The 21,697-nt window shown below is 45.4% G+C and overlaps 1 protein-coding gene across 1 annotated transcript; it reads right to left on the bottom strand.

The window, feature by feature from the left end:
* Positions 1-587: 587 nt before the first annotated feature.
* Positions 588-19,768, bottom strand: tymp (thymidine phosphorylase). Its single transcript, XM_015962589.3, has 10 exons — positions 19,708-19,768; positions 9,469-9,592; positions 9,197-9,399; positions 6,823-6,921; positions 6,593-6,722; positions 6,401-6,519; positions 6,139-6,301; positions 1,598-1,825; positions 1,224-1,364; positions 588-1,160 (listed from the first exon to the last, which is right to left on the bottom strand). The coding sequence occupies exons 1-10, from the start codon at positions 19,738-19,740 to the stop codon at positions 1,003-1,005; spliced, it is 1,398 nt and encodes a 465-aa protein (XP_015818075.2). The 5' UTR covers positions 19,741-19,768; the 3' UTR covers positions 588-1,002.
* Positions 19,769-21,697: the final 1,929 nt, after the last annotated feature.

The following is a 21,697-nucleotide window of genomic DNA, read 5'->3' as shown; positions in this document are numbered from 1 at the left end:
CATCACTGTTCCTTTTCCAGTTTAACTTATCGTCGAGGTACACCCCGAGATATTTATATGTCTCCACAGTTTCTACAGGTTGACCTTTGATGACCACTGGAGAGAATGTTCTAAACTTGCTTCCTGGATCCACCCCCTAGGTGAAGCCTACAACAGAAGGACAGTGTGAGCGTCCTGTCACAATGTCCCGATTGATCATGCGCCCTGGCTACTTGGCCAAGGGGATGTCCCTTTGGCTGACTGGTTAGAGCGTATAACTCTCACCCGGGAGTCTGCGGATCGAATTCCGCCTGGGCCCTCGTTTATCCACCTTGCCACACACAAATAAAACATTTCACGTATCGGCAGCGAACCTGGTGTCCCGACGGCTGGAAACCTTGTCCTATTGTTGCAACAACACCCTCCACACCCTAGATGTGGCTTTGGTGTTCGCGTTCCATGTTCCACCGTTTAATTTTTAAAGTCTTCACTGGAAAAAATGATACACAAAATAAATTCACATTAAAAACACTGAAAATAAATAAGGGACTGTATTTTGGAAGTCATTCGTGATAATCCCAAATTAAAGCAAAAAATAAAAACAATCATTTAAAGACAAAGTGGTAGAATTTTATTCTCTGCTTTTAGTGGCAGATTGAGACGTCCAACATGTAAAACAGAACGCTACCGTTGGTTCTTCAATCCCCCTGCAGTAAGACTATAAATCCACAGTTGAACTGGTACTGGCATTATCCTTTGTCACATGACCCGTACCCAGATGTGCATCCTGTATGCCGTTTAGCTTTCGGTAATGGCCTACTTTTGTGTATCTATCTACATTATTTTTTCTTATTCTCTGTATGTGCCGCCTTAATGAGTGAACTTCTCCGCTGTGGGATTATTAAAGTCTATTCTCTTCTACAAAAATCAACTGTTCATTCTCATTCCGTTTCCTGTCAGATTTACTTCCTAAACATCCAGCAGAGGGCGCTAGGCGCCGACGAACAAAAAAAAAGTAGTACGTCACAAAGTGTGCGCCTCATTGGGCAGCAGCAGCTCTGCCACCAGAGAAGACTCTCCTTCCGCTGCTTTGTTGTCCTTTCCAACCCTCAAAGCTTTCTGCAGAAGAGCCACCTGATCTGGAACCGGATGGTCGTAGTGAAGACGCAACCAGGACTCACCTAAAACCAGCAGGTAATCAGGTGGAAATCAACATCCCAGTCATGGTTAACGTCACTTCTCACCTTTCTTGACGCGCTGACCCGGTGACACCAGTAGCTCCGCCCCCACGCTGTGATTGATGGGCTCTCCTGCTCGTGATCGCCCCGCCCCCAGCTTGTGAAGAACCTGAGCCAGAACTAAGCCGTCCAGGTCCACGACGACACCTGCAGAGAGGGATGAAGACACACGACTTAAACTGCATTTTATGTAAACAAGTTATCGCCTCGATGCTAAAAAAAAGCATAAACAAGCAAACTTCTACAAAGTAAAGTTTCTAAACTCAGCAAAATGAATCTCAAAACAAAAATCCATGGTTAGAAAATTAAAATAAGTAAATATACGGATATGTGACACATATATTATATATGATTATCACAAAGATCAGATGCAGGTTTACCATCTGCAGGAACCGTCAGGTCCAGCTGTTGCTGCGCTTTCCTCAGGATGCTGTAGTAGTCCGTGTGGGCGGAGCAAAGGGATCTGGCTGTCTCCATGGCAACACCCTGAGCCACCATCATGGCCTCAAATTTAGACAAGGCCTGTCCACCAATCACAGCCTCTGAAATCTTCTTTTTGCCCTCTGATAGGCTGGAGACCACACCAGTCATCAGCAACAGCAGCCCACCTAAAGAAGTTAAAACAACAACAAAGTTCAAAATTTCTGCTTTACTTTCTAGAAAATGATATTTTCCAGACCGTGGGTCAGTCACCCAAATGTTTGCCAATTTGCAAACCGAACGGGATGTTCTGGCCCTGACTAGGCAGCTCTGGCTTTGCTAGCTTGTTCCAGAGAACGTGCATTTCCTGCCTCATGTGCATCGGGGCAGAGACGCTAGAGGAGCTCTTTGATGGATGGTTGATGATCCAGCCGTTCATTCATGCATATTTTTAAATAATTTTCTTGAGCCAGTATTTACTAAAGTGACCTTTTACGGGGTAAATGAAATGTCACTGAGACTCCCACCGCCCTTTGTGGTTAGATTATTGCACTTGCAACTTCAGAGTTGCCAGTCCGGTGGGCCCTGTTGGCCTTCGTGCTGACATTGCAGCGCTGCAATCTGCTTCCAGCACGTTTTCAGCGTGTTTTAGATTCTGAACACAGCTGCTTTGCTTGATTTAGTGATGAATGCGCCTTTAGAAACTAATGAAGGCTGGGGAGATGCTTGAGCTGTCGGATTAAGGTGTTTAAAAGACGAACGCACAGCGAGTAGATACGTTTCACTTTTGCGTTCACTAATGGAACACTAGGGGATGGGAAAGACAAAACGGCCAAGTGTCTCTTTAAAGGGATTTTCCACTCAAAATAGAAATTTGGTCTGTTGACATACATCCCAGAGTTATAGAACCTTTATGTTAATACATATTTCTGATTATTTAGGTCACCGAGCAGATTCGGGATCACTACTGAGCGATTTTTTAGGTCGGTTTTCACAACGCTAATTGGATCCATTCACTTACTGTGCTTTATGCTAAGCTAAAGCTAAACAAGTACAGCTGGGTAAAGGGAATGACTAGAACGGTTAAAATGGTTTTTTCCTGCTCATCTAACTCTGGGAAATACGTCAACAGACAAAAATTCCATTTAGGTGGAATATCCCTTTAGGAATGAGCCGTTCACAATGATTGCATGACAGTTTTTCCAGAGACAATTAAAATTATTCATTTCATTTGACAAAACATTAAATTTATCAGTTGCCATCAGTATAGGGAGCCTAAGTCACTTCTGCATCACGGTTCCCCGGAAGAACGAAAAAATGAACGCAAGTCAACGAGGCTAAAAGCGCTATTTTCTAATTACGTTTGTTTTGTGCCGTGGATTTCACGTATAATGTCCGTGAATTTTAAAGACACATTTTGATACCAAGAACGTGCTTACTTTCTAACGGGGCGAACGATATTTTAGGTTTTGTGTGAAAATAAGTCCAGGACTACAAATGCGCTTCACGAAAGTGATGTCATCGAACCAGACACGGAGAATACTGAGGGAAAATGGCTGTAAATTCAGCAAACTTCCCACAGGAGGAAAGAACCACCATTAATCTGGTCATGTGGTAAGTAGCAGCCACGCTAGGGGGAGGAGATTATGTGGTGATGTCACATATGCGACATGTTGATTTCTGGTGTGTAGTCATGCTAATTACGGACTTTTGCAAGCTAATAAATCACTAAATACGTGACTGGCATGGTCGAAACACCCATCAATAGTTTTCATTTAAATTGCAGTACAACATGTGTGATCCAGGGCGTAAGGCGAAGCGGATTAGAAAATAGCATTTTTAGCCCCGTTGACTAGCATTCCTTTTTTTGTTCTTCCGGGGTCCCATGATGTGGAAGTGACTTAGGCTCCCTATGTGATGAAAATGACACACAAGTCTCCTTTAAGTAGCATTTTTTTCTCTTCAAAGAACTCAGTGCTTCACATGTGTTTATTGTTTTTTATAGTTTAGGCAAAACTTTGTTTATAGACCACTTCCAGTCCTAAAATATACATTTATACAAATTTAAAGAATGTCGTTTAGATCAATTTTAGAGTTTCAGCAAAGCAAAACTGCGCTCGAGAGGAGAAAGCTCTTTTGTCCGCTTGTCCCTGAAGTATCCCTGTTAGCAGGTGACCCACTCCTGCCGCCATTTACGCTAATGAGGCTAATGTTAGCATGTTGTTTTTCTTCAGAATTGGATGTCGGGTGATGACGCCGCATCACAAAACTTTTACGAGTAAGTTTTGTTTTTTTACTGATTTTTGGGAAGATTACATTTAAAGTAGAAATGAAACCAAAACAACAAGTTTTAATAATCCAACCATGCATTAGCTAATTTGTGCCTGTTGGTTTTAGCATTAGCAGCATTTTTAGCTTTTTCTTGATATTTGCTTGTAAATCAACAGTTTTTTGTTTGAAAACTTTAGTCTCATGCTAAAAGGCAAGTCTCCAGGTTTAACTCTACTTTGTTAAAAGCAGATCAATTATTTATTAGAAAATAGGTTTAACAAGGCTGCCTAGAACTCTTAAATCAAAATGGTTCTACGTGGTTTTTAGGATTCCCTCTATAATTCCTAAATTTAGCAACTTCTTACACACACACACACACACACACACACACACACACACACACACACACACACACACACACACACACACACACACAACCAAATTATTAGTATTTATTAATATCATTTTGTTATTAATGAACAAATGATCAGCTGTGTTGATGGTAGAAATGAGTTTGGAAAAGTATTTGTATTAAATGAAAGTGTAAAACTACAGAAGCGTAACCAAGGTGATAGTTTCAGTTCCTCTGATCTTAATACCCTCGGGCGCAGAACGTCATTTCATAAAGGCGCTGCAGAGGTGTTGGTTTCTCAGGACTAGACGTCACAATCCCTTCTCACTACAGAAGACCTGCAGCTTGGATGGGTTTTCAAGTGGGTGTCCTCCTTCAACGTTTCGCTGTTAGGCCTATGACGTCTCCAGAGGGTTCAGCAGTGACCCCCAGTGTCCCGGCTTCATGGGACATGTTACCAGGGGCGGATTTAACAGTTTGGGGGCCCAAGGCGAACACAGACATGGGGCCCCCTTACATTAAGTTTTCGACAATCTTATCTTTAACTGGATTTGCAAAACTCTCCCCTCTTCTGACATGAGTTATTTTCACTTTTTATTAGTCCTCCTCTTTTTTCCTGTGTTTCTCTCCTTTTGAGTGCTTTCAACATTTCCTCTACTTTATTCTCCTGTGCTTTTTTTTGCCTTTCTTTTTTTTTTCTTCTAATTTCCATTTTGGTCTGTTTTCCTCCCTTTAAACATTTTCCATTTTCTTTCCTTTTCTGCTTCCTTTTGATGTTTACATAGAAAAACGATGTCACTTTTGGAAGTGAAGATAACAGCTTTTTTAAAGCAAGCTGCTTCTTTCTCTTATTGGAGCCACTAGCATAACTCCATTTCGTGCTTCATGTTTTGACTACCGCTTCAAGTTTGTTACGAATGCTCGTGCCTCTCTTCTGTTTTTTCTGCTTTCTCTTCTTCTTATTTGTGATCTTATGGCACTTGGCAAACAACAATTTGGTGCATACCCGCCACCAACTGGATTGGACTCGAATGACTACCAATCACTTCCTGTTTGTGCATTGTCGTCTTAAAGGAATAGTCCATTGTGGCGTTGACAGAGGGGTGCCGGTGGTCAGGGCTAGGAGGCCCCCCCAACATAAGGGGGCCCCAGGTGGCCGCCGACCTATGCATAATGGTAAAACCGCCACTGCATGTTACTCATCCGTGCGTCTCCTATGAGAGCAGTCAGGAAAGGGGGGTGCGTTGGGGGGGGGGGGGGGGGGGGGGCACACGGACCTTAACTCCTCTTCGCCTCTGGGCGTCTCCAGTTAGAGCGGTGGAGGATTTCATAGCCGTGATGCTGGAGTTTCTGGTGTGGCGCAGCTCCACACCTGAGCCTATCAGCTCAGTGGCCTAGTGGTAGAGTGTCCGCCTTGGGCCTTGGAGGTCAGGGTTCAAATGGCCCGGTCGGGTCACACTGAAGACTTTAAAAATGGGACCCGATGCCTCCCTGCTGGACACTCAGCTTTAAGGGGCTGGATCGGGGGGGGTTAAACCACCAGTAGTTCCTGAGTGCGGCTCACCCCTCCCCACAGGGACGAGTCACATGCAGAGAGCAAATTTCACCGTGTTTGACAACTAATGGGACTTGTATTCACACACACACACACACACACACACACACACACACACACACACACACACACACACACACACACACACACACACACACACACACACACACACACACACACACACACACACACACACACACACACCAACAAAGAATTAAAGAAAACGTGTCCATCAATACGCGTGCATGTGAGCCCCCCCCCGCGCGCGCGGTATAAACTAGGCTTCAGCCAGAGTCGGTGCGTGTACACAAGCATGTTGTTACCCAGCGTGTTGACCAGCTCCATCAGGTCAGCGGGCCCGTTCCCCTTCAGCGTTTCCAGGGATTCCAGCACCTCCAGGCTGTTTCCCACACATCGACCAATGGTCCCGTCCATACGACTCAGCACAGCTGCTGTTTTAATGCCCACTCTGTTACCGGCTTCTACCTGAAACGAGACGCTCTGCATGTCACCACTCAGAAAGGTTAAGTTAGAGTTTAGCTCAAGGCTAAATCACACAACAGTCCCAGTAGCTTCTCTACTTACCAACATCTGTGCCAGCTGTTTGGCACCCTGCAGGTCTTTGTACAGAGCAGCACGTCCAAACTTCACATCCAGCACCAGAGCAGACAGAGACTCGGCTCCTTTCTTTGAGATAATTGAACCTGGAGATCATCAGATGTTTGTTTTAGATGAATGTTCTGCTTTCTGACTGCACATGTGATCCCAGTTCAATACCAGTAATGAGCGGCAGGCTGTCCACGGTGCTGGTTGCGTCTCGCAGCGCGTACAGAACTCGGTCAGCAGGAACCAGCATCTCTGTCTGACCGACGATGCAGCAGCCCACTGAGGCCAAGATATCTCGAATCTGTAACAGACACCTGGTTTAAACTCTGATCGTGTGTGTGTGTGTGTGTGTGTGTGTGTGTGTGTGTGTGTGTGTGTGAAGAGTCTTGTGTTTACTGTACCTGATCAGCTGACTGCTGCGTGTTAAATCCTGGAATTGATTCCAGTTTGTCCAGAGTCCCTCCTGTGTGAGCCAAGCCCCGCCCACTAATCATTGGCACCTGAAAAAAAATGCACCTGAGTTACTGTCGTCTGCACTGGTTGGGTGTGTGTTTTGTGTCCATGGGCTTCAATCATCAAACGTTCATACAAGTAATCCTAAACTCCTTCCTATGAACAAAATCTAGAACGTTCGTACGAACGGTAAAAATCCTGATTTATGAAACGTGCGGTGGCCGCTCGTACGCACGTTCCTCCGCACTCGATGATGAATCCCACCTGTGCTACCCAGGTGCTCGTGTCTGTTCTCAGTCATTTACATACAGGAACGCCCTCAATTAACCATATTTGGTCATGCTACATCCTCAGCAGGTGAGGGATTCCCAGGGTTCTACAAAAAGAAAACTTGTGAGATGGAGACACTTTTTGTCGAAGTGCAAAAGAACCAAACGAGCAGCAGAGGTTCTAACCGCGGTCGGGACGAGGAGAGGTTCCTGTCAGGAACAAATAAAAACTTTAGTCTGATGAACCGTAGAGTAACGGGTTCTCGTTTACATTTAAGGAGTCGTTCTAGATGGAGTTCGTCTTATTAGGAAATGTCTGAGTGTAGCCTCTCAGCTGTCATTCAGTCTGGTTACCATGACAACGGGCATGTGATGGGGAGCAGAGGAGGTTCTGGTAGATGTAAAATAAAACATGGACCGGAATCGAATTGGTGCGGTTTATGCGGGATCCCAAATCCCAGCATGGCTCCAGACGGACACGACATCCGTTCTACAAAGTCAGATTCCCGTCGGGTGTTGCAGCACCAGTCATGTGACTCAGCACCAGTCATGTGACTCAGCTGTTTTTCCACTGAAATATAAAATAATTAGTGGATGATGAACATGTGTGGATGACTGAGACCTTCGGTGGTCCCCGTTCTACCACTAGATCAGGGGTCAGCAACCTGTTCCCATCAGAGAGCCATTATTACCCGTTTCCCACAGTAAAGAAAACACTGGGAGCCACAGCAGCCGCGGCGTTGTGGGCGGGGCCTACCCTCAGACAGCAGAGCGCTGCTCACAACAGGTGACAGCAGCCAGTACCGGTCGCTCGTGTACGTCAAAGTTATCTTTCATAAGAAGATAATCAATAAAACGATTTATATAAAGTGGATCCAGAAGTTGTAGCCCGTCTCTGCTACAATATTTAGATATTTTTCACCCTGTTGGTGGTTTTACTGAGCAGGCGCCACTGTTGTCATACGTTTCCTTTTAAAACATGTTTAGACTGTTCAGAATACAAATCCAGGCTCTGTCACGTTTGATTGTTGTAATTAAACTTTGTAGGTGGGGAAGGTCAGAAAAGGATCCGATCAATTTGTTTTACCCTCATTTACAGCGACGGAGATAACGGCGCAGTGCGCCTGCCTCTGGTGTTAATCAAGTTTAATTTAATCTATTTTCACAAGAAAACAGAACAGTTAAAAGCAGGGCTTGTGTTGACCGGACAGTTCCCATATTTGACCGTTTATTTTGACGGAGAAAGAATAGAAAGAATTACCCCGACGCATGCAGACGAACTGACACTTTATTCTACGCACATCGCAGATGTAGCTAAATCACTCAAGAAAAGATTCCCATCTGAACATCTGAGCTGGACACTGCTCAGCGCAGCTCGCTGTCAGCGTGTACTACATAAGGTGCACAGCGAGCTGAAGATGTGGAGAGGGGCTTGAAGCGCGTTGCAGAACCAGAGCGCATGCGGGAAGGTTCCTCCGACTGAAGCGAGTGTTTTCATAACACGGTCGCTCAGAGAGACTCGTCACTTAGAAAATGTTCCCTAATGATGAAACTTTGGCTGAATAGTGCTTGTTCCTGTCTCCAATGTGGCAACACATCCAGGAGCCATCTGAGGAGAATCCCAGGATCTCACGTCCTCGTCAGCTCAGAAAGAGCCTATGATTACGCACAAGCGTGACGCGTCAACCCGGTCTCACAGTAAGACCGGGTTGGACCTGTTCAGGTTTACCCAGACAATCTTTACATTTAGAATTAGCTTACAGGTGTAAAATTAATGCAGTAAAATATAAAGCATTTTATTTAAATATCCAGTCATTATTTTACAAGCACAGAGAGCCGCATCAGATGGATGGAAGAGCCGCATGCGGCTCCAGAGCCGCGGGTTGCCGACCCCAGCACAAGATGTTCCTACACATGGTCTGAAGTTACAGGCACAAAATGAGGAATACCACTCAATCTCTCACAATGCATAAATTACTTCCTACGCCTGATGTACGCTCAGATCTGTGCTTAAGTACGGTTGATAAACGGTGCATTTGGGACCCCGATGTACCTTACATCCGCAGGCAGCTAGTGCCGGTGCTAACACCAGGCTCACTTTGTCCCCAACTCCCCCCGTCGAGTGTTTGTCCACAGTCAACCCTTTCCACTTGTCCGGCCATGACATCACTTGACCTGATGACATCATCTCTTTAGTCAGGGTCTGAATCTCCGTGGAAACCATCCCTTTTAGCCAAACAGCCATCAGCATGGCCCCTGCAGGTTAGAACAGGCGGTGCTGGTAAAAGTAGCCGAGTCTCAGCGTTTGAGTCTAACTCTTGTTACCTATCTGACTGTCCTGCATAGTTTTAGATGTGACGGCCCTGATGAAGAGCTTGATCTCTTCATCACTCAGCTCTCCTCCATCTCTCTTCTTTTTGATCAGATCTGGGATGGATAGCATGGCAACCTGCAAGACAGAGTTCAGGGAAACATCTGTCAGAGTCCTTAAAACTTCTGGATTGCTTTTCTTTGACAGAAAACTAAGTTTTATTTGTAAATAACCAATGGGACTGGGCACCATCACCAGAAGTCTAGTCTTATATCACGGTGTAACCCTTTCTTCTGCTTATATAGAAGTTTAGTCACATTCTCTCACTCCAGATACCAGAACAAAGCATGCAGTTACGTGGCAGTCTAAAACGGTGCTTTCAGCCTCTAAAAAGCACCAAACATTTGCTTTTGGCCTTCATCTGCCCCAGGAGCTCTGATACAGGCCTTTCCAACCTCTCTACTTCAGCCCTGCGCTGAAAAGACCTGTTAACCACTCGGCCAGGACATGAATATCATAACAAGATGCTTGCTGATTGGTTGGCTCCCCAGAAGGCTTCCGAAGGCAGAAGCTAGACGCTCCGGTTACAGCCGTGTGTAGCGTTAGCCGCATGTAGCAGCTAATATATTCCTAGCCTGTTGCTGCAGATACAGATTCATGTGGATTTCAACCTTAGATGTTTGAACCCGACTCCAAATAAAGTTGTTGAGGACCAACCAGCAGTTTGCCAGCGACTGGGCATGACTGATGGGTAAGTTTTGTCATGACTATAACTATGTTAGTGCTAGTTACCAACAGCATGCACCCATGTAGACATTAGATTAAGTTTGTACCTTTTGTCCAGAAAAAGTGTTTAACCAGCATGTTGCACGCGTGTTTTAGTGTCGCTGCTACCGCGTTCATCCCTAACAGCAAAGATCAGATTAACGTAAATCAGCCGCTAAAGCGGTTAGACAGGAACTTCTGATGCATCAGTAGGAATTGTTTATCGGCAGTAATGTGTGAGCTCAGATCTTCATCCCTCAGGTGTTCCTGGTAGAAATGGGAACTCATGCCGATGGAGAGGGAGAACAGTTGTCGAGAAGAACCACAGGTAAGGCCAAAGGTCAAACAGGGAACACAGTGATTGCTACTTCATCTCAAAATACAGATTCCCACGTGTTTCTGTCTGCAGGCACCAAGAATGAACCAGGTTGTGTGCATGACTGACCATCCAGGCTGTGAACCAGCAAGATGTCTACAGAGCTGGCCTCACTGGGCCGAGGATTCATGGACAACAGGAGTTGTTTATGTTCTCACATGTTCAGTCACCAAAACACCATCTCCCTGCCTATCGCTGACCCCCAGCTGCAGCTCTGAAACAGACATTCTGATTAGCTTAATGAACTGACCTGAATTGGAATGTTTATTATGTGAAGTGCCTCGAGACGACTCTTGTCGTGATTTGGCGCTTTATAAATAAACTTGAATTGAATTGAATTTACCTAAATATCGTTTTTTGGGATTTAGCTGCAGTCTTTTTATATTTCTGAATAAAAATAATCTTGTTCCATCATCATGTGGGTGTCTTGTTCACCATTTTGTCTTTAAGGTTGTGACCGTGTGAAATAAAAGCCACATTCCTTCATTGTTTTACAAGTTTGGCCAATAAAAGTGATTGTGATCTACTTTCTAACTAGCGTTTGACCACCCAGTATGTCTTTATTCAACAAAAACATCAGGAAAATGTTGGTTTAGAGTCTTGATCTCCTTTAAACAAGTACAAAAGGCCATTTAAAGAACGTCTTAACATGCAAAATAATTTAAAAAATACAAAACCTTTTAGGTAATTTTAAAGGTGGTATGAACCTTTTTTCAAATATTCTCATAACACAAAGATTAAGGTATTTGAAAACAAAAACCCAGGTAAATGGGATGACAACATAGAGTTTAAAATGGTGAACTGAAGTGAAAAATGTTAATCGTTTCCTGATTCATTCATTTCTCCGGGTGTTTCTCAATGCCAAGGAACCTTGCCTTGATGTCTTGGTCCCGCCCCGGTTTCCTAGGAGATACGCCATCAGGAATCGCCAAGGCGTGTTCCGATGTTCATGGTAAATGGCCTGTGTTTGATATAGCGCCTTCTAGAGTCCAGGAACCCCCAAGGCGCTTTACCACACACACACACACACACACACACACACACACACACACACACACACACACACACACACACACACACACACACACACACACACACACACACACACACACACACACACACACACACTTACACGCTGGTGGGTCACACTGACAGTTCATGTTTTACCGAGGCGTCTGTTCCCTGTTTAACTGTTAAGCTAGCTGAGCAAGGATACATGGGAGGCGCCTTGTAGCCTGGCCTTGGTCAAAAATGTCCCAGAATACAGTGCGGTATTTTCAAAAGGATGGCAGATCAGGAGCCAGCAGCTCACTTTGGGGGCACATTTAAAGTCTTAATGTAAGTAAACAATTGGGCTGATATTTAAAATGTTTATTTTTTAATATGCAAAGCAGTTATCTGTGGCCGGTTAGTTGCAGCTTCGGTGGCTAGCGGGTAGTAACTTGCTTACATATTTAATTTAACCAACATATACACAATTTAAAAAGTAAAAGTCTCCTTCTGTATTTATATTGAAACCTATTTGTTATCTCCTGTGTCACATGACATTACATGGCCGCTCTTGATGTGAGTCTGTTCCATTTGACCGTTTTCTTTGAACAAGAAAGGACTCCTCGTAAGCAAGATGCCTGGCCTCACAAGACAGGCGCCTTGACATTGGCCGTGTTTGAGATGAGCCAGTTCTGCACCGGTGATCGGCTTGCCGGTTAGATTTGTGTCCGGCTTAATGCCAACTTGCTCTGACGTCATGCATACGTAGGCAACGATAACCTCGTGAGATCAAGGCGGCCGCAGATTTTGGAGCAAGGCGCTGCAGTTGCACTCCACCGGCTGCAAAACCTAGGGCATGATGGGAAACGCCTGGCTCTCACCTGATCTAAGATCTGATTGGTTCCCATTTTGATCCAAACATCCGGTGGTCGAATGTGAAATCTTAGTTGGTCGCATGTTTTCTACATGTCACATGTCTACCATAAATGATATCCACAAGCATGTGAGGATGTGTTTCAGTTGCTAACAGGCACCAGAATTAAAATGACAATTTAAACAAATATGAACGATAACGCCATATCTTCAGCCGTCGTCACCCACAAGCTACATGTAGGGAAGTCTGTCCGATTTTAATGCCGACTTTCAGTCACTCCCCCTGCTGCATCTCTTTTCCAGGCGAGGCGCTGCTCAACTCGAACGAGGCCTTTGAGAAACACCCTCTTTGTTCTCCTTACTCCCTCTCGTTGGCCCATTGGCCTCCTCTTGGACTACAGTGGTGCTGGTCAGACAACAGATCTGTGAATTACTGCCACCAGCTGGCTTGGAGAGGGAGAAGCTTTAAGCCAAAATATTCTTTTGTGTTTTTAAAAAGGTTCATTAGAGCTTGATAGCTACAACATAAAAATATATATATTTTTTAATTATATTGAATGAAACTTTAGAAAAAACAAATTTAAGCTGGGTTTCAAGGATTTACAATAAAATAATTCCAGATAAGAGAGTATTAAAAAGAAGCTCATCTAATTCAGAAGACGACTTCTTTTTTTCTTTTTTTTTACAATCGGGGACCGTTTCAGTGCCGTTGTTGGTACAAGATCTGCTCGGGTGCAGGATCGGCTCGGGGTCCGTCGACTGCCGATGACGTCCAAGTAGTTGATTGGCTGAATGTGAACCTTACGGAATTACGTAATCACGTTACGTTGGTATCACGTTACGTTGGTCCAGGCAAATCTTTCTGTTGGAAAGATGGACAACTTTTACAAAGAAATCCATCATTACCTCTTTGAAAATACACTTTTAGCATAGAGCTGCATGTATATTAGGGCTGAACGATTAATTTCATGTGCAATTAAGTTGCGATGTGACAAAAGGAGATTTTCTAATCGCAAAGGCTGCAATTTGGCAGCGAGTGGTTAGCGCAATGCTAATATACATGGAAAAACCCATAGGAATGCTAATGCTAATATCACAGATTACATTCTTACAAATTATGAATTAGAAACGTGCCAAATGATTACATTTGGAGTCTAATAGAAAGTAAAACTACCATCAATCAAATGAGTACAGACAGGTATTTTAGTACAGCCAGAAAACTTTTAACTCCCGAGTTTTAGCTAGCAGCTATGAGCGTAACTGAACTACGCATGGACAAGACGTCAAAAACTCTAAACACAAAATACTTCAATGAACGGGACACACTTCTTTCCTGCAAATACAATTTCACAGGTGTTGCTAATACCTATGATCCTTCAAGGGATGTGCTCAAAGAGGAGTTCAACATTATGAATACAAAATAGTGTTTTATTTTACAAATACCATTATCAACACAAACTTACGTCTTAAGAAACATTATTTTAATAATGGAACTGCTAAATTCTTTCCAACATTATAAAGATGTGTAGTGTATTTTGTCCGAGTGGGTTTGCCGTACTTTGACGTCATCGGCAGCCGAAGGATCCCGAGCAGATCTTGTACCGACACAGTGTGTCTGGCAACCTATACTACCCAACTCAGACTACAGAATGGTAAATGGCCTGTATTTGATACAGCACCTTCTAGAGTCCTGGAACCCCCCAAGGCACTTTACAACACAATCAGTCATTCACCCATTCACACACACATTCACACACTGGTGGGGATGAGCTACAATGTAGCCACAGCTGCCCTGGGGTGCACTGACAGAGGCGAGGCTGCCGAGCACCGGCGCCACCGGCGCCACCGGTCCCTCCGACCACCACCAGCAGGCAATGTGTGTTGAGTGTCTTGCCCAAGGACACAACGACAGCAACAGACTGAGCGGGACTCGAACCTGCAACCTTCCGATTACTGGGCGAGCACTTAACTCCTGTGCCACCGTCACCCCAGAAGTTGGCATTATTTTTAAATTTACTGTAATGTTTTCTCTCTGAAGTTTTTTATTTGTTTGCAGTTTTTGGCTCAATGTGGCAGAATTTCTTGATTATAGATTATGTTCTTTCTTCATCATTCATCACAATGTGGACGTGAACAATTCTTAATCTCAGGCTGCTTCAGTCTGAGTCTCAGGGCAGCTGTGGCTACGATGTAGCTCATCACCACCAGTGTGTGTGTGTGTGTGTGTGTGAATGGATGAATGATTGACTAGTGTAAAGCGTCCTCTGACTCAGAAAGTCGCTATACAACAATACTGGTGTGGGACAGTGGTTCCCAACCTTTTATGACCCGTGGAGCCTCTGAGCCGTGTTCTCGTACCACAAGTACCTCTTACTCAAACGTGTTGACGAGTCCCCAAAAGTAGAACTATTAAATGAAAATAATATGATGAAATCTCCTTAACACTGAGCCAGGGTCCGAAATTAACACTCGCCACTCGCCAAATGCGGGCAAATTGCTCCATTTGGCGAGTAAATTTTTGAGCTCTATCTGCCACATGGCGAGTAAATGTTTGCACCAAATTAGTTATGTTCATCAGTCATCTTCCATGGATTTCTGATACTCCTCCCGCCTGCATGCAACGTACACAAACGTACGCGAAACGAGAGCGCTGCATCCAGCGTCATTTCCACCTATCCCATTCAATCAGTTTATCAAGTTAGCAGTTAGCTTCGTGTTAAAACTAGCAGTGAAATGTGGCGGTTTTTAACTGGAGTCAGCCAGCCTTCCAAAGAAAACTCGTCGAACTGGAAGAAAAACCACTAGGACCAGTGGCAACCAGAAGATTTTGTGAAAAGTGGCGAACCGGAGATGGCGGAGTCGTGAGACAATGGCTACATTATGATGGCCACGTAGCGTTGCTGCCTTTCACAGACACTTTTTCTGCTCGTGCTGCAAACAGGATAGCCGTCTTCTATCAACTGTCCCTCGGCATTCTTCAAATATCCAAAAAATGCCCATACTTCTGACTTTGTCTTCTTTGAGGGATAATAAATGTCCCGAGAACCGTCTCCTTTGGCCATTATTTCAGCTTTAGCTTAAAGAATGTTTTGGTCGTAAACAACAAAGTGCGCATGTGCCGCCGGCAACTTCAGCAGATGATACGGTGGCTGGTAAGGGTCACCACGCCTACACCGCAGCCACGGTAACCCACCGAGATAATATAGTTTTTAAAAACAAGACGGTTATTATTATTGTCAACTTTTTTACCGGGGTTTACCGCTACACCGGTTACCGTGACAACCCTAGCCCTGACACACTTTCAGATATTCTCATGGTGCAGCTGTGTTCTCCAGAGATCAAGGACTAGGACCCAAATGAGGCTGTAATGCTTTGGCACAAAGACGGTGTCAGAAGCAGGAGGCCAGACTTCATGGACAGAGAAAACAAGGAGTCTGACTAGATTTCAATGAAAGAGTTCATAAAAACATCTCTAAAAATAAATAAATAAATAAATAGTAAAAATGACAAAAGAGTTGTTTTTCTTATTAATTGATGTTTTAATTATTTTGTCACTCTGTTTGGAATCAACATAATATAGAATAACATGCTTTAGGTAGATCTAAATTATTTAGAATTTTGGCCGGTAAAAGATATGCTTGGCCGGTAGATTTTCATCATCTACCAGCCAACTTGGCCGGTGAGTAAAAAATTTAATTTCGGACCCTGCACTGAGCTACATCTAACTTCTCAGGTGAACTCTAACTTTAACAATCCTCATGCAGGCTCCAGAAAAGAAGCTCCATGTGGAAACTATCTGGAGCTCTATATTCAGATCCACACCACAGCTGGTGTAAATGCTCTGATTGGACCCGATGATTTCTGATCCATGTGAAACTAGATCACATCCATTCTGCATTTGGGTGAATGAGGCTTCAGGCTCTCTCAGGAGCAGCTGCTCTGGTTTTCCTTCATAGTGTTTCTGGTCCTCACGACCCCCATCCACCATGTTTTAGGTGTTTTCCTGCTGCCACACACCTGGTCTAAACGAATGAGTGATTAATAGGTTTCTGCAGCACTTGATGTCATCCTGAGAAGGCCATGTAGATATAAATCAGGTGAGCTGAAGCAGAGACTTGGAAAACATGCAGAAGAGGGGGTGCTTGATAAAAGCTGGTGTATAATTCATTTGGGTAGGAACGGGCAAAGTGGCCTAAGATTATACCACATTCTATTATTTTCTCCTGTTTATTTATTTACGTACATTCTCACATATACCAGAAGAATTTCAACAAACAATGTTTAAAGAGACTTTATGGACTTTTGAATTTTTATGCTCGCGATCGCCCCCTCAGGCCAAAAGCGTAACGGCAGCTTCAATAGTAGGCTCGTGCACGAGGCGCGCATGCTGTACGTGCACACTCCTTAACGAAAATAACAGCTGAGACAGTCCTGTGTGTGTGTGTGTGTGTGTGTGTGTGTGTGTGTGTGTGTGTGTGTGTGTGTGTGTGTGTGTGTGTGTGTGTGTGTGTGGCCTGGAGGACAGAGGACAGGAGAATGCGCAGCTAATTAACTAAATAATTTGGTTCTGTACCTTTCTCTTCAGCACAGCCGACAAAGGTTTATGATGGGTCAGTCCTCCTGCATGCTCAGATCATTCCCTTCCCTTGCTTGAAAAATGTTCCAAAATGAACGTTGGACCCACATCTTTTTATCTGTGAATTCAATGCCGTTCGGCGAGTCTCAAATAAAAATTTGGGCATCTTACTGTAAAAATATACCATTAATGTAAAAAAGAAACTCTAAATAAACTATGTTCACACCCAGAATCAAACCCGGGTCTTCTGCATGAGAGTCCGACATCTTACAAGAGCCCTTTTCAGATTGACATTCTGGAATATGTGTGGACAATTCAGTCCGGTTTTTAACCAGAACTGTGTTTTCAGACACACCACTTTTGTACCTGAACGTGTCCTTTCGGCTGCGTTCACACAGCAGGGAAAAGTTCCAGATGTCTGAGGGGGAGGGGGTCGGAAGGCTGTACCCAGATATTGCGTGAACATGGTGCGGTGGGCGTACATGCGTCATTTACCCAAACAAAGCCATTCAGTCAAACATGGCAGACGACGAGATAGAATTCTTCTCACTGATCGGACTTATGTTAAGCATAATTCTGCGTACACGAAGACGCATAAGAGACCTGGATGATAAAGCTCAATGGTTAAAGGAATCGCGGAAGCGGTGTTAAGCGCTCCGTCGCACGTCTAGACGGTACCGTAGGAGGCGAGCTGCCATGGTTCGCTGCATGCTACAGGAGCGAACTATCTAGGTACGCACAGCGCCCCCGGTCCCCTCCTCCTCCCCCTCCTCCCTGTCCGGAACTCGACCTCACCAGTCTGAAGCAGCCACCTTGTCCATGACAAGTCCCGTCCTGTTACTAGGGGCGTCGTCCGGTTTAATTACGGAAAACGTTATCCGGATGTTTGTATTCAGACACAAAGGTCTTACGGACAGAGTCCTGAACATTTCTGTTTTTCATGGCCTGTCTGAAGGGGGCTAAGGCGAGCCACACTCTAGTAACATTCACAGTATCTGTAACTTTTATATCCTTGATGACAGCTGAAACAACGTCAAACCAAAGAACGGTTCAGAGTGAAAATGGCTATTTTGTTGCTAATTAGCAGGAAATATCTAGAAGAAAGTTCTACAGAAAGTAGCTAAGGGTCCTCAGAAATGTAGCTAGCTTTGTCACTAGGCGTTAGGAACAGCGACAAAGTGGCACTGCCTCTCTCTCTGCTGCTAAAGCTACGGATAGCAAATGCTACGGGCGATGCCTGAGCGTGAACGCGCATGAAGCAGCCTGCTCGACCCGAGCATCTCTCTTTTTCTGTGATTTTACAGAAAAACAGGCAATCACAGTAAAAATGCCAGGGCTCATTCTACAGGACCAGGGCATTGCAGGAGAATGTATGAAGAAGACATTTATTATTTCTATACATGTTTTGGCTGTCAAACTTCCATAACGCCCTTTTAACATTCAAAACTTAGTTAAAAATTAAACCTTTCAAGTAGTTTTAATGTTGTGTTCTGATTCGTTCTTCAGACAGTACAACACAAAAATCCTCATGAAATGAATAAACATGAAGATATTTAAATAAAGTTCTCAACATTATTGTCATGGTCTGCGTCTGCGTCTCCCCTCATGTGTCTCCTTGTGTTCTCCATCCCTCTCTAGGTTCTCCTTTTGTGTCTCCTAGTGCCCTCATGTGTCCTTGTCTGCATCTTTCTCCTGTGTCTCCTGGTGTTCCCCATTTGTCCCCAGATCTTCAGCCCCCTAGGTTTCCCTCCTCAGGCATCCCCCTCCCAGGTCCTGTGCTCCCTTGGCCCCCTCTATGTTTATGTTTATGTTTATGTTTATGTATTTAGCAGACGCTTTTGTCCAAAGCCACTCACAAGTGATAATCAGCATTTTGCCCTTGAGGCTAACAACAACAACAACAACACATTGACATCAGTCATGGAGAGGAGGGAACAAGGAGTGGACAGTAGAGAGGGGGGACGGGTGCAGGCAAGGTGCTAGTTAAGAAGATGCTCTCTGAAGAGCAGGGTCTTCAGGAGTTTCTTGTAGTTTTTCTTTCTGTAGTGTTTTCCTTTAGTTTCAGCTTCCCCCTTAGAATATTAGTTATGTTTGCTGCCCTTCTGGTCTTTAGGTTTTTCTCTTAGGTCGTTTCACCCCCAGGCTCATCCTCCCCAGTGTATAGAACCCTGTCTGTGTCTCAGTGTTTTGTCGGTCCATTGTTTAGTGTCAGCGTTGTTTTGTTCCTCGTCTCTAGGTTTTGTGCTCTTTAAGTGAGCTTTTGGTCTCCAGGGTTTCAGGACTTTTGTTTTTTGCTTCCTGCCCGTTTGTAATTTTTTGTTCTCCTTCCTAATAAAGGAATGTTTTCATTTTCATCCACTCCTGCCTCATGTCGTTCTGGGTGTCTATATTTTGGGTCCAAATGTCCTCCTGGCTCAGGTTGAACAACGCTCAGCGGGCCTGGGGTCATTAGAGGTCAGACCCCTGGTGGGCACTGGCTGCAGGGTGAGAGAGTCTCTAACCCATTCATGTCTCTAACTAACTCATCCCTGTCTCTAACTAACATCCCTGTCTCTAAATAACCCAATCCATGTCTCTAACTAACCCGTCCCTGTCTGAACCAGCTGATTTGAGCCAGTCTAACTGAGCAGCGTCAGGTTTAGTGATGTCAGCAGTGCTCTCGGAGCAGCTTACCTGTTCTGGTGTTTGCAGCAGAAGAAGTGGCATCGACCTTTCAGCTCATCATAAATCATCTGCAGCCGAACTGTCTGTCAGCCAATCAGAGAGCAAGGGGAGGGGCAAACATCTTTAGTTTAAAAGGCCTTGGTCAAGCTGAAGTTCACATGTTTCTTATCAGGCTGCATGTTTTGTTTGCAAAGCTCTTTCATGTTCAGAAATACTGAATGTTCGGCTTTTTGAAAAGGCCACGAGAAAGATTAAAGTTAAAGCATGAATCAGTTATTCTGGCTCAATGTTTGAAGCTCAGTAACTTGTAATGGAAACTTGTTGAATAGAACAAACTTCTTGTTCATTTATGTTTTAATGATTAGTTGAATCCAGACATTTAAGAAGAAACTTATATAATCATCATCACTATTGATAATACAATAATAATATTTTACTCTCTTTGACGTTGGATGTGCTACTACTAGTTTACCCGTTTAATTATAGATCCACTAGGATAAATACAATAAAGTTTATCTCTCACCAAATAGAATATTTACCAAGAAATCACAATGTAACCATAGAAACACTACTTGGTATATATGTTGTGTGTGGGTGTGTGTGTCTTGCCCAAGGACACAATGACAGCGACAAACTGAGTGTCACACCCTGTCTTGTCTCCCCGTTCTGTTTAGTCATGTGTCTCCATTGATTGCTCCCACCTGCCTCTCGTCTCCCAATCACCCAAGCTCCCGACCCTCCTGTATTTAAACCCCGTCTGTTCTGTGTCCTGTGCCGGTTCATTGTTTCAGTTGTCCAGCGTGTTTTATTATTAAACTTATGGTAAAAGTACCTACCTGTTTGCCTTTTTCCTCCCCGCGTTTGGATCCTACCTCCGCTCCACTCACCGGCACGCGTGTGACAGAATGAACCGGCCGTACCAAGGATCCAACGGGGAGATCCACCCATGGGAGTGCCTGCTCCAATTCCTCTCCTCTGACCATCGGCTGGTTTCTCCTTCTCCAGCTCCGCCTCGCCGCAGACGACGGCACCGACCTGCTCCCTCGGCTATCCTCGCCGCCCTCCTGGAACCGAAGGGGAGTTTGGACCGGTAGACGCCCCTGGATCGCTCTGGCTACGAGGGCACGAGGCTGGCTGTCTGCTCCCCCGGAGTTGGTCCACGGCGTGGGGAAAGACGCCGGGTACCACCGCAGTCCGTTGTTCCGGGACGGAGCTGCGAGCTTGCTGCTGCCCCAGCTCAACGCAGCAGCGTGGGACCGCCCCCGGTCAGACCAGCCCAATCAGAGCCTCCATCATGTGCAGGCGGAGGAGCTTTGCCGCAGCCCAGCTGACGGAGCTCGTCAGTCTCCAGGCGGAGCTTGGCCGGGTCCGCCAGCTCGTCAGCTTCCAGGAGTCCCGCCTGGATGCTCAATCCTCCTCGAACCACCAGGAGAGGGTCTCAGTCCATCCAGCGGCTCCCTCATCTCAGGGACAGAGGAGCGAGTCCGGGGTCCACCCAGTGGAGCTTGCCGGTCTCCGGGCTGAGCTGGCCCAGCTCCATCGGACCCTCAGCCTCAAGGAGCTTCAGCTAGACGGTCTGTCCTCCCTGCTTTCATGGCTTTCAGCACCACCAGTTCTACAGCATCCAGTTCCAGCGGTGGTCCCGGAGGTCGCACCGCATCCAGTCCAGCCTGTCCAGGCAGCCCCTCCTACAGCGGTGCCGGCCCAGAAGCTGACGGATTGGGCCCCGAAGCTGACGGATCGGCTCCCGAAGCTGATGGATCGGGCCCCGAAGCAGACGGTACTGGCCCAGAAGCAGACGGATCGGGCCCAGAAGCAGATGGATCGGGCCCAGAAGCAGACGGAACCGGCCCAGAAGCAGATGGATCGGGCCCAGAAGCAGACGGAACTGGCCCAGAAGCAGACGGATCGGGCCCAGAAGCAGACGGTACCGGCCCAGAAGCAGACGGTACCGGCCCAGAAGCAGACGGTACCGGCCCAGAAGCAGACGGATCAGGCC

Source organism: Nothobranchius furzeri, chromosome 1, assembly GCF_043380555.1.
Source record: "Nothobranchius furzeri strain GRZ-AD chromosome 1, NfurGRZ-RIMD1, whole genome shotgun sequence".
Classification (NCBI taxonomy): domain Eukaryota; kingdom Metazoa; phylum Chordata; class Actinopteri; order Cyprinodontiformes; family Nothobranchiidae; genus Nothobranchius; species Nothobranchius furzeri.
Note: the sequence above shows the minus strand (reverse complement) of the source record. Positions and strands in the feature narration are given on the sequence as shown.

Bases quoted from the DNA above. Each gene is read 5' to 3' on its own strand.
- tymp (XM_015962589.3), bottom strand. From the start codon at position 19,740: ATGCCACTTCTTCTGCTGCAAACACCAGAACAG. The intron at 1,826-6,138 runs GTAACAACATGC...TAACTTCTTTAG, and splicing joins GGAGCTGGTCAACACGCTGG to GTGGGCTGCTGTTGCTGATG. The intron at 1,365-1,597 runs GTAAACCTGCAT...CCCTCTCTGCAG, and splicing joins CCTGACGGTTCCTGCAGATG to GTGTCGTCGTGGACCTGGAC.